The 13,517-nt window shown below is 46.5% G+C and overlaps 1 protein-coding gene across 3 annotated transcripts in view; it reads right to left on the bottom strand.

Annotated features, from left to right (window-relative positions):
- LOC144106297 (putative thiopurine S-methyltransferase) overlaps positions 1-12,732 on the bottom strand; it is a 452,029-nt gene extending 439,297 nt beyond the window's left edge. For all 3 annotated transcript variants that reach the window (XM_077639080.1, XM_077639078.1, XM_077639079.1), the window contains exon 1: positions 12,472-12,732. In XM_077639080.1, the coding sequence (XP_077495206.1) occupies positions 12,472-12,566 (95 nt within the window). In that variant the 5' untranslated portion in view covers positions 12,567-12,732. The remainder of the gene's footprint in view (positions 1-12,471) is intronic.
- Positions 12,733-13,517: the final 785 nt, after the last annotated feature.

The raw sequence follows: 13,517 nt of genomic DNA, 5'->3' as shown, positions 1-13,517 counted from the left end.
GTAAATCATTTTCAGTCGGCCGGCATACATCATTAAGCGGCCTTCCCGAAACTTGGCTATTCTAGCACCAATCAGTGCACCCATTAGTTCGAGTCGGGGAGGAATCATACCTTTTAGGGGAGAAACTCGCGATTTCGCGAAGATGAGTTCCGTGTGAACGCTACCGTTGGAGTCCTGTAGTCGCAGGTAGACGCATGCCCCGTACGCTCGCTGACTGGCGTCGCAGAAGATGTGCAACTGTGCACTCTGCGGTTAAACTACTGGAGCAACACATCGGGGCACGGTCAGTGAACACAGGTCCATTAGCTCCGACTTCCAGTCTTCGCACTTCCTGAAAATATCATTGGGCAATTTGTCATCCCAACCAATGTGTCTTTGCCACAATTCCTAAAACAGTGTCTTGGCTTGTATGATAAATGGCGCAAGCAATCCAAGAGGATCAAATATTCTGGCGATGGTTTGTAAAACAAGTCTTTTGCAGTTGTTCTCTCTGTCCAAAACACTTGAGAGAGACTTGGTGGCCACGGTGATCGTGTCCTCTGCAGGATTCCAAATAAGCCCAAGAATTTTTACTGTTCCAACCGAGTCATCCAGTCCCTCCCGCGACGCAAATAGGTCTTGCAAGCGCCTTGAGTTTGACGACCACTTTCGCAGACTCATTCCGCAACCTCCAAGAAAATCGCTTGCTTGCGCGAAAATCTCCTCCGCATCCTTTTCTGTGTCTGCTGCAACCAACAGGTCGTCGACGTAGAACGACTCCGCCATAAGCGCAGCTATTCTCTGCTTTGGCTCTTCAACTGTCTTATTGCAGAGTGGCACTTAGCAGGAAAGGGCTAGCCTTGGTGCCAAACGGCACACGCTTCATTCGCCACTCTTCTACTTCAGGATAAGGTTCTTCCTTTGAAGGCAAGCCGTTAAACCAGAGAAAGCGCAGGGAGTCTCGGTCCTCTTTTCGGGCACAGATTTGCAAGAATGCCCTCTCAATGTCAGCTTTCAAAGCGATCTGATGAAGTCGAAAACGAATCAGCAGCTTGACAGATCCGCTAAGAGACAAAGCCCCTTCTCCAAATCTTCGTTCAGGGCGGAAGACCCTTGTTCATGTGAGGAGGCGTCAAAGACAATGCGTAGCTTTGTCGTTCTTGAGTCGCTGCGCAAAACAGCGTGGTGTGGCATGTAATAAACCTGATCGTTGGCTTGCTCTTCAGGTGTTACACGTTCGGCGTAGCCCATATCTATGTAGCTCCGCACTGTACTTTCATACTCCTCGCCAAATTTCAGAGTGCGCTGAATTCTTTTCCTTAGGCTCTTCAGTCGCTTTAGTGCCTGTGAGCGGTTTTCACAAAGTTGTCCACTGTTTTCTTTCCAAGGAAGGGCGACTTCGTAGCGGCCGTTCTTCATTCTGATGTTTCTTTCAAACTGACCAACAATCGCTTCCGCTTCCTCATTCGGCCCTCCGGTATGATCCATAATGCCAATGCTTTCCAAGTCCCAGAACCTTTTCACAAGTATTTCAGTGCTATCAAGGACTGTAATTATCCTGAGGACACAGAAGTTGGCTGAATTGTCAACTGAGGTATGCACGGATATCGGACCCTGAAACATCCAACCGAAGACCGACCCCAGGGCAACCAAGTCAGCGTTTTGCTGGGAGCTTTGAATTTCGCTCGTCATGAATTTCCACAGGTGTTCAGCACTAATAAGAAGCCCAATTCCGGGTACCGCTGGCATTCCCGGCAAAAGAAGCTTGTCCGCGATGGGCCGTCCTGGCAGCGACAGGGGACACGCTGACAACTCCGGCTAAGGCAATTTTGTGACTTTTTACAGTTGGCATCGGCAGCGCTTGACCTGCGCGTAGCACTGTGTGGCCTGCTGCAGTCGGCGAAGCCATATCAGAGGACCATCGATTACGAAGCGGAATGACCTTATCATAGCCGTGGTGAAGCCTGCCGGGAGCCACGCCCACCTGCAACACGGACTATAAAGAAGACACGGCACGCATCTGCGGGCATTTTGGCAGCGACAGAGGACACGCTGACAACTCCGGCTAAGGCAATTTTGTGACTTTTTACAGTTGGCATCGGCAGCGCTTGACCTGCGCGTAGCACTGTGTGGCCTGCTGCAGTCGGCGAAGCCATATCAGAGGACCATCGATTACGAAGCGGAATGACCTTATCATAGCCGTGGTGAAGCCTGCCGGGAGCCACGCCCACCTGCAACACGGACTATAAAGAAGACACGGCACGCATCTGCGGGCATTTTGGCAGCGACAGAGGACACGCTGACAACTCCGGCTAAGGCAATTTTGTGACTTTTTACAGGTCAGTCTTCTTTTTCTTGTACCGATTGCGCGGTTCACTTTGTGTGTTCTCTGTTGCTGCCAGAAACTTGTGCTGTAAACATGGGTGATGATTTGATATGTTTGACATGTTCAACAGAAATAGACAAGGATGAATCCTACCTGAAGTGTAATGAGTGCAATTATGTCTATCACTTGGGGAAATGCACTGGTATCGCCGAAGCTCAGTTTAACAGCATGAGGGAAACGACAAAAAAGGCATGGCGATGCCAGACGTGCCGAGTAGGGCGATCACGAGGTGCATCGAAGAAAGCTAGTTCCTCAGAGGCTGCAGATGAGACTAACGAAATGTCCCACATTAGTCTAGCTCTTGTGGACATACAGGAAAAACTTGCAACCCTTCTGAGCCTGAAGAGCACCGTCGAAAACATCGAACAAGCTGTGCAATTAATGTCTGACAAGTACGACCAGATTCTCGTGGACTCAGCACGTCATGAAACAGAAATCAAGGAAATTAAGGCTAGGGTTGAAAAACTTGAACAGCAGGACACAGTGGGAGTGCAAACTATGCAAGAACAGCTAAATGACCTTGAATGGAGGAACCGTAAGCAAAACCTAGAGATTCACGGAGTCGCAGAGAGTGAACAGGAAAATCTGCTTGACAAAATCAACGCTCTCGCTGAGACAATTGATGTTCCAGAGTTAGCCAAGCATGAAGTTGTAGCCATTCACCGCCTTCCGGCAAAGCCCGGTAGGGTTCCTGGCATTATACTCCGCTTCGCCAGACAAGACACACGAGAAGAATGGTTTGAGAAGAGGCGTGCCTTAAGCACCCACTCATCGCAGGTTTACATACAAGAGAACTTGACAAAGCACTCACGGGAACTACTTTTTGAAGCGAAGAAATGGGCCAAAGAGCAGGACTTCCAGTATGTGTGGCACAGAAATGCTAGGATTTTTCTACGGCGCAGAGACGGAGAGCGTGCATGGCGCATCCAGGCTTTGAACGAACTGAACAAAGTTGCAAGAAGTGGCCCTCGATAGTTCCACGTTAGTGCTTTTATTTTGTTTCCCTCAGATTCTGCCATGGATACACAATATGTTTCTCTGAATAACTTTGACACTTCTGTAGGCAAAGACTTTCACTCGTCCTTTAAAATATTTCATGCTAACATGCAATCTGCTCGAAATAAAAGCACGCCACTTGAGGTTCTTCTCAGTCAAATTAAGACCCAGTTTAATATACTCATGTTGACAGAAACATGGTATCGGCACGAAGATGAGGCACTTTGTACGGCGGAATATCAAGCATGTAATCTCAACCGAAGTTACGGCAGAGGAGGCGGTGTTTCCATGCTGATAAGGAAGGACATAAAATACGAATTGCTGACAGCTTTCACGGAATCAACAACAGATTTTGAGGTATTGTCTTTACGTTGCAACAAGATGGTTCTTGTTGTGGTATATAGACCCCCCGAAGGAAACTTGCCAGTTTTCTTCGATTTTCTTGAGTCCCTTTTCTCTTACGTTAATGACTGCGTACTTGGCCTTGTTTGCGGGGGAGATTTCAACCTAAACATGCTTGAAACAACTTCAGGTCGTATCAAAGAATTTAAGCTGTTGCTTGAAGCACAAAATATAAGAAACACCATTTACCTTGCAACACGAATTACATCCAGCACATCAACACTGCTTGACTTATTCTTAACTAATTACACAGCCAATAAAACTAAATCAGGTGTCCTTGTATGCGATCTCAGTGATCATCTTCCTATTTTTATATGTGTGAAGCCTCTAGAAAAGGGAAAAAAAGTAAATCGCGTAGTTACCTACCAGCAAATTTTACCAGCGCAATTAGACCAATTTCGGGATGAACTAAATAAGGAGGACTGGTCTCACGTTCTAGAATCAGATGATCCTAATGTTTCCTTCTGCTTATTCACAGATAGGTTCAATGAGCTTTACAGAAAACATTTTCCTTTCCGAACTATTAGAGTGTCTAGGAAGATCAGGAAACCTTGGATAAACGATCACCTATGGTGTAAAATTAGAGTTAAGAATGACTTGTTCTATAGGTTTATACAGACCCGAGATATGGCTAAGCTGAAAGAATTTAAACAATATAGAAATTGTCTTAATAAAGAAATAAAGAAAGCTAAAAGTGCCTATTTTGAAAACTATTTTAATGCAATCAAGCATGACTGCAAGTCTACTTGGCGAAAACTCAATGATGTTCTTGGCCGTTCATCAATTTCGGGCTCGGTTAGCGAGCTAAAGATAAATGGCGCGACGGTATCTGGCCATGCCTTAGCGGATGCATTCAACGACCACTTTGCCAATTTACCTGTACCAGCATTACCTAATCATGATCATGCAAAGTCCCTCAATAAAGAATATCCTAGTAGTATTTTCCTGAATCCTGTTACCCCCAATGAAGTGTACTTAACAATGATGCAACTAAAAAATTCAACCAGTTGTGATGTCCATGACGTGAAAATCAAGCCCGTAAAGTATGTCCTCGATGTTATATCACCTATCCTGTCATACATTTTTAATTTGTGCATAAGCTCTGGAGTCTTTCCGAATGACATGCAAATAGCAAAAGTACGAGCTATACACAAGAAAGGTGATCATAACAATCTTAATAACTATCGCCCAGTTTCTATTCTTCCCGTGTTTTCTAAAGGGTTAGAAAAACTTATTCTAATACGCTTTGAAACGTTTTTTGAAAAAATGAATAGCATAACTGATTCCCAGTACGGTTTTCGGAAATTTCGATCTACCCAACTTGCCTTGCTTGACCAGAAAGAATACATTTTAACCAATATAGATAGTAAAAGGTATGTAGTAGGCATATTTCTGGATTTTACCAAGGCATTTGACTACCTCAACCGAAATCTCCTCCTCGAAAAATTAAAAAAATTACGGTGTTCGCGGGCTACCATTTGAGTTAATTAAATCATACCTCTCAAATCGCGTACAATATGTTGAGCTAAATGGTTATTCTTCAAGCGTGGCTTGTACTAAATCAGGAGTCCCGCAAGGAAGTATCTTGGGGCCATTTTTATTTAATATATACTTAAATGACATTGTGAACGTGGATATGCAGACTAAGTTCGTCATCTATGCCGATGACACTAGCATTTTTTGTGCTTCCGATAAATGTACAGAATTGTTTAGCACTGCAAATTCCGTGTTAGCTAAAGTAAGTGATTGGGCAAAACACAATGGACTAATAATTAATAGCCTGAAATCAAAAGCGATCGTTTTCCGCGCGAAATCAAGACTAGTTCCGTCTGAGTTAAGACTTAAGTTGAATGGTTCGGAGATAGATGTTGTCGACGAATTTAAAACACTAGGGGTTATTTTTACAGAAACGATGTCCTGGAACAAGCACACAGAATATATAGCCTCAAAAATCGCGAGTGTAGTTGGGATTCTCCACAGAAACAAATATTTTCTACCGAAAAATGTCATGATGCTTCTATACAACTCTGTTTTTCTGTCTTACTTAAATTACTGCATACTCGTGTGGGGAACGACCACAATGACCGGTATCCAGAAACTTAGCAGACTACAGAGTAAGGCAGTTAGAGTCATTACACACTCTGCCCATGATTCTAATGTACAGCCATTATTCCACAAGCTGGGCCTATTACACATTAAAGAGATGTACAAGTACAACCTATGTCTCGCATTAATTCGAGAAAGGAGGCAAAATAGCACAATCCTAACAAAATTAGCACAACTAGCCGTTAAAAGCTCGTCAGGTCACTTCACAAGAAATCCAGAATACTGGAAAATTGGCTCCTGCAGAACAAATTACGCTGCACAAACCCTAAAACACCGCATTCCTTCGGTCTTAAACTCCTATTTGTCTGAAGATGTAGACATTTTAGCGCTGAATTCTACGCAGCTTAAGAATATTTTTCTTCAATAAAACGCAAACTGTATGTAACCACTATTAATATTGTATAATTCATAGAGATGTTCTGTTGTTAGTCGTGAAATCTGATGCATCACTTTTTCGGTAACCATGTTCAAATTCCATGTTCAATTAACCATGTTCAATGTACCTTCCTGAGATTTTTTATTATTTTTTATTATTATTTTTTTTTCATGTTTTGTTGCCATGTATTGTTACAATAGGCATTTCTTCATTTAGTCGTGTCAAAACGACTGTTCTTCTGACATGCTTTTTGTTGTTAAATGTTTGTCAAGTGCCACCTGTCGTTTTCATATAGGGGGGCGGGGACCAGTCAAGCTGCGGTTGCAGCTTTTAGCCCCGTCTCCCTCCATCTTTTTTTTTGATGGAAAATAAAGTTTATCTTATCTTATCTTCTATTGCTCTGACAAAGTAGTTTTCGACAGGCACCTGGACTGTGTCGTTGCAGATGAAAGGAACCTCAATGGCCTATATAATGTATTCCTTGTCACTGTACTGGCTGCGAAGACGCACTTCTGCTAGGCGACGTCTTTCTGGTGCTGATGTGGCTGTCCCGAATGTATTCAGTTGAAGAGAGGTCTTTGCACTTTCTTTGAGGCCTAAAAATTTAGAGATGTCTTCACGGATAAAAGTGCGGTTACTTCTCCCATCTACGATGCCTCGAATGTAACCGCGCCTACCTTCTCCAATAGCCCAAAGCCGGCAGGTTTGCAGAAGAATTTCATTTTTGAGGGAATTTTGGCTGCTTACATGCAAGCTGTTCATATCCAATCTTGGAGTCACCTCTAGTTTCTTCGGCTTCCAGTTTGTGTCGCACACTGATAACACATGTCTGCCGCTACACTTCCCGCATTTCAGTCTGCGGCGGCAGTCTTTCGAACGATGTCCTCTCAAGGTACATCGGAAGCAGCGGTTGTCCCTTTTAAGTCTTTGCAATTTTTCTTCCTTGTTTATTTTACTGTCGCAATCTGCAGTATTCTGAGTAAGTGAGCCGCAGAAAAAGCACTGTTCCCTTACTAGGGAAGTTGCGTGCTGTACAGCAGACGTCGGCGGGAGAGACGACGACTTCTTTCCGCTTTCCTGTCTGACTCACTTGTTGTCTGTATTGCTGCCAATACCGCTATTTTCCCGGCTTTCAACTTCGACTGTCAAAAAAGTACTTCCAGCTCACCGTCTGAAGGGCTCGTGACAGATGTAGCCTCACCGTTCTGAGTGTCGCTAGCTGAACACGACCACTCCGGAGCGTTGGCCAGCCGTTTATAATAGCCAACGACGATGTCAGCAGGTAGGGCTTTCAAAAGAATGTCTATCATCATGGCAGAATAAGTGGTCGCGCTCACCTTCAACCCATTCATTCCGCGCACATGGCATTGAACGTGATCCACAAGCTTCCGCAGGCCTCGCACGTCGTCCGATGATGTTACGGACGGTAGCGATCTCAGATGGGCAAGGTGCTCCTGGATAATCTGTCGGGTATCGCCAAAGCGCTTAGCCAGAATGTTTACGGCACCGTCGTGGCACTCCCCTGTCGCCTGTAATCCGGCTATCGATGACGCTGCCGCTCCGGTCAGAAGGCTTCTCAAGTAATGAAACTTTTCTCCGATTGTGAGCTTTTCATTCTCATCAACGGCTTCTTCAAACTGCTCCCAAAAACCGCGCCGCTGTCGAAGCTCACCGTTGAAGGTCTGCAGCTGGAGGGTGGGCAGGTTGACTGCACAGCGGTGAACAGCTCCGCCGCCGCCATGCTGGGCTCCTCCTTGTGGCTCTGCTGGCTGTGTAGCCAATAGGCGAGAAGCTCTCTGCAGTTCAGCTTCTTTCGCATTGAGCTGTCCAAACATGCGCCTGGCTGCGTCCTCGTACCGCATGACCGTCTCAAACTCAGAATTGAAGTCTTCATCAGCAATGGAATCTTCCAATTCGGCGTTCAGCCTAAGCAATTCGTCGTTGTTGGCTGCAAGTCTTTCGATTAGGGAGCACAGTGTTCCGAGGGGTGTCGTGCCCAAAGCTACCTTTGCATCGTTGATCATCTTGGTATTTTGCTGTCGACGCGATGTTGTTCTCTTATCTTTCGATCTCTGAATGATTGCGCAGAACACGGACCGTGCCGTCACTCACTTTCTCCGTTAGCGTCGCAGCCTGGTTCCAACTTTCAGAAGTTCTCGAAGTCCTGGAGATTGCAGTTCCCGGGTTTCGGCACCATGTTGCGAGAAACTCGTGTGGGAGAGTCGAATCATGCGACGGTGAATATTCAGGAGGAGGACGAAAAACATTTATTCAGAGCACAAAAACTGGGTGGATTCAGTACGAGAACCCATTGGTCGTCATCATAATCCGGCCCCTCTCAACCAGCGATTTCTGGTCGAGTGGGCTGTGGCTATGAAGGGTTGCCTCCCAGCGCTCATGAGTCGGATCGGGATTGCTGTCCAAGTCTGGGTTTTCTTGACATTCCCAAACCGCGTGAAAGAGTGTGCCAACTGCTCCACAGAAGGGGCAGGACGAATGGTAGGTTTCTGGGTACCATTTACTCATTAGGTAAGGATTGGGCAGAGTATTAGTTTGTAGTCGCCTGATTATGTGCTCTTCATATTTACTTAGGGTTTTTGAGGAAGAGGATATTTCCTTCTTGTGATCTTATAGTACTCCGTAATTTCTGCGTAGCTTAGTAAGGGTGAGGGGTTGTCAACTATGTCAGAGAGAGGCTGCGTGCCAGATGCTCGGAGGAGGAGAATATTCAGGAAACAGTGACAACTCGGAGAAAACTCGGAGCAGCATTCTTTAACAAACAAACAAAACTGTATTGACTTTACGGATACACAAATAGTGATCAGACGGAACAACCGACACAAACGTCTCTCTTCTTTGCCGTCTAAGAAGCCACTGTCTTGCCGAGAGTCCGAGGGGCCCGGCCGCTTTCAGCTGCACCCGGCCGTTTCGTTGCCCAACTCGTCTCCCGGGCGCCGTCGTCGAAACCCGATTCCGGGCCAGACACCCGCGCTCCAAAAGCTGGGAGTGTCCCCGCAATGCTCTGGTCCCCAATGGCACCCCGTCGCGCACATGAGCGTAGGAAACACACACACACACACACACACACACACACACACACACACACACACACACACACACACACACACACACACACACACACACACACACACACACACACACACACACACACACACACACACACACACACACACACACACACACACACACACACACACACACACACACACACACACACACACACACACACACACACACACACACACACACACACACACACACACACACACACACACACACACACACACACACACACACACACACACACACACACACACACACACACACACACACACACACACACACACACACACACACACACACACACACACACACACACACACACACACACACACACACACACACACACACACACACACACACACACACACACACACACACACACACACACACACACACACACACACACATACATACACACACATACACACACATACACACACATACACACATACACACATACACACATACACACATACACACACACACACACACACACACGTACACGCACGCACACGTACACACACACACACACACACACACACACACACACACACACACACACACACACACACACACACACACACACACACACACACACAAACTCAAAGGAGGGCACACGGGCGACGAGAAACACAGGTAGTAGTAAACGATGCAATGGCGTTCGTGGAAGACGCACTCTCCTTTCCCCAAAAAACAGAGAATACACAAAAATTGGTATATGGCTTAGTGGAAATGCATCTTAGAGACATGGAGCAACCACCCTGTAACCCTACGCATGGGAATATTGCAATAGAAAAGAGGGCATCAGAAAGGGGGGTGGAATTGGGGCATTCATTCATAAAAGTAAGAATTTCCAAAGGGTTAAACTGGGATGCAAGGAACATTTATGGCTAAAAGGAAAAGTGGCAGGGGAGCAAACACTCCTTGGCTTTGTATACCCGTGGACAGGAGCTAATGCCAAAGAGGAAAACAGGAAAATGTTAGATTGCATTGCAAGCGACATTGATGAGCTAGGAGGACAGTGCGAGATAATTATATTAGGCGACATTAACGCACATATAGAACACCTGGATGGGTACACAGATTCCGCAGGAAGCATGCTGCTGGATATATGTGCCAGGCATGATTTAGTTGTATGCAACAGTACCGAGAAGTGTGAAGGGCTCATAACATGGGAGGCAGGGAGTCTGCACTCGACGATAGATTATGCACTATTGTCACAGAGGATGTATAATAGATTAGGGGTAATGAGCATAGATTAATGGTTTCAGAAGACTAGGTAGTGACCACAAGCGTATCAAGTTGAGTTTCAGAAGAGAAGCCAAAGTAGGACTGAAGCGAGATGAACAATCAAGAGGGGAGTTTATCTTAGAAAAGCAATTGCAAGCAGCAGCCAAACAAATTCAGTATGCAATTTTTGAGGATATTGAAACAGAATGGACTTATGCGAAATTAACTCGATTACTTGAGCTAGAGCTAGGTAAGGTGCGAGTAAAGCCCAGAAGGGAAAAGACGCAAATCCAAGTGTTGGTGGGATGAGGAGGTCAAGAGGGCGATAGAGAAACGTCAGGAAGCGCCCAGGGAACACAGATATTCCACGAAGAGGGGGAACCAGAAGTTGAAGTAGACAGAAAATAGGATACCTTCATAAAGTGTAGAAGGGAAGTGTCCTATTTGAATAATGAGAAAATTAGATGAAAGGGTGCCCAATGGATGTCAAATGTAAATAAAAAGGATATAAAAGGATAGTATTGTAATACTAAGGATAGTAAGGAAATGAAAAGGATAGTATTGTATATGGTCTTGCTTTAAAGAGTTGTAAATATATGTAAGCAAGTGCACGTGAACGTCCCCTTCTTTTCTACAAACGAGCTTAAAATTTCCCGCACTTCGCACAAAACTGAAAGCAGCAGCCGTGCTTGCCATTATTAACTGGCGCCATTTTACTGCTGCTCCGAGGACGCCTCGTCAGCGTCGCGGACCACACCATTTATCCGCGCAAAATAATTTTCCTTAATCATGGTGCCACGAAACGAGCAAACGTAACAACTTACAACGCTATATTCGTCCGGCAAGAAGCAGCATCCTCAAGTGATAGGCGGAGCGAACGCCTGAGCCCGCCTCTGCAAACGGCGAGCAAAGCTACTGCTCCAGCCGATTGTCGTTGGAAAAAGCGCTGCGCTGCGGATGAATCGAGAGCTACGGAAGAAGGGTTACGAAGCAGAAATCTGACAGACGCGTGGTGTAGGTCTGTAGTATAGGGGTAGGAGAGATAACGCCAGCACCGCGCGACCGTTGGCAAGCATGACGCAAGCAGTCCAACCGTCTTGGTAGCGCCACAGCGCGGCAACTAACTGAAGTAAGGTGTACCGAAGGCTCCCATTGCGAAGCGTGCGATGCGGCTGGCATTGTAAAAATAGAGGAGGCACTGCTTATGGCTGCGGCTCGCCAGTTCGCAAAACCTTGACAGTTATCGAGGTGCCACGAAATGACGTCCGCACCAAACTTGCTAGCTATCCTCTTGTTATGCGATACGCGTTGAACGCAAAAGTCCAGCACATATTTTTTTTTCTATCTGGCTTCCAGGGCAGTGCTGAAAACAGGTTCTATCTTTTCTCGCTTACGTATTCGCTTACGCACGCCTTCCACAACAGTCGTCAGCAACACAGGATATCCAGCATTCTTGAGGCGTTCGACCTGAAGTCCGAAACTCGACTCCACTTAGTGAAAACACGACTTTGATAGCCCGTATCTAAATGTCAGAGACGACACGGTTTCTTTCTTTCCGTGCCATTTTTGTCGTCATTTAGCACCAGATTATCTTAGTTCAGTTTGACTTTATCTAGCCGCCTCATCTTAATCAGTGTTTAGCTTGGCATGCGCATTGAGTTCCTCGAGCACGTAATTATGCTTGCGTTTCTGTCAGTTGCAAGTTAGCGGTCGTCCCGTGTCCCTCTCTTGTCCTCGTTCGTCTCGCACTAAGCCCACCAGCAAAAACGTGGATGGATCTTAATGCATTTTTCAATGTCATATATACTCAGAATGTACATAAATAAATATCAGAAATTAAAAAAAACGCTTCTGGGCCACTCTCGTAGCGCCTCCCAGGTGAACGTGCGCCAGCGGCAGCTGCAGCACTCACTCATGGATGTCTTGCCGAGTCCAAGGCGCGTCGTTCGTGCTCCAGCGTCCGGACCAATAGTTGAGGGACATTTGGGTGCTGTTTTGCTTGGACATGGCGCTGCTGGCCTCCGTGTTACGGCGCAATTGCTCCCGAGTAAGCAACGTCGATCGTGATTGCGCAAAGCTCACGTGTGCAGACCTCCAGCTACATGTGCAGTGACCATGCTTCGGAAGCGTTCGCGTGGCTTTTTATGCGTGGGTGCGAGTGAGCGAGGCCGAGCGAAGGCCGCGCGTCCTTGCTTGCGGCGCACCCTTATCGCCGGCGAGCCTGAGCGTATTCTAGGACAAGGAAGCAGGCTTCGCGGAGTGCCGGCTCTCAGCAGTCAATGTTTGTCATACTGCTCACCTGATAACGCGACAAGTTACCACGTTTTTGTAACATATTCTTGTGAAGTTAGAAGATAACGTAAAAGCTCTTCTGCAAAGAAAACAGCGAGTGGTAGCTTCCGACCAAGAAGCATATCTCCGTCGCCCTACGGTACAGATTGCAGTGCCGGCACTCGTTGAAAATAGAAACAGCCGATTGTTTCCTCAGAATAGAAAGATGGCTGAGTTCGGTTTCTTTCGTGGCTATTGCAGGCTGCGAACTCCACGAAGACACAGAAAGCCGAAAGACAGGATGGTTGCCGCCCTCGCTACTGGCTTTCAGGAAACGTAAACGGAAAGATGGCCCCGACCGTAGCGGTGGCCTAGTGGTCTGAGCATGCACATCGCAAGCGGGAGGTGCATGCCTCGAACTCCAGTGCCGCCGGGTGCCCACGGGTGATACAATTCGTACAGGCTTTCCCCTGGCGTGGTGCTCGGCTTATTTAGTGTGAAATGATTGAGAAATGACGCTCTTAGGCCACAGATGCCCTTGCGCCATACAACGCCACTGCCAGCATCATCAAAAATTGGACGCGAATTACCTGGTTGATCTAAATTCGACTTACGTGCTCTAGCATGTTTGCCCTTGTGTAGCTTTTTCTAGCTGGAAACTTTGATTCCCACCCAAATGCTCTTCTT

The sequence above is a fragment of the Amblyomma americanum genome, chromosome 10 (genome assembly GCF_052857255.1).
Source record: "Amblyomma americanum isolate KBUSLIRL-KWMA chromosome 10, ASM5285725v1, whole genome shotgun sequence".
Classification (NCBI taxonomy): domain Eukaryota; kingdom Metazoa; phylum Arthropoda; class Arachnida; order Ixodida; family Ixodidae; genus Amblyomma; species Amblyomma americanum.
The sequence above is the reverse complement of the archived record's forward strand: the minus strand, read 5'-3'. Positions and strand labels throughout refer to the sequence as shown.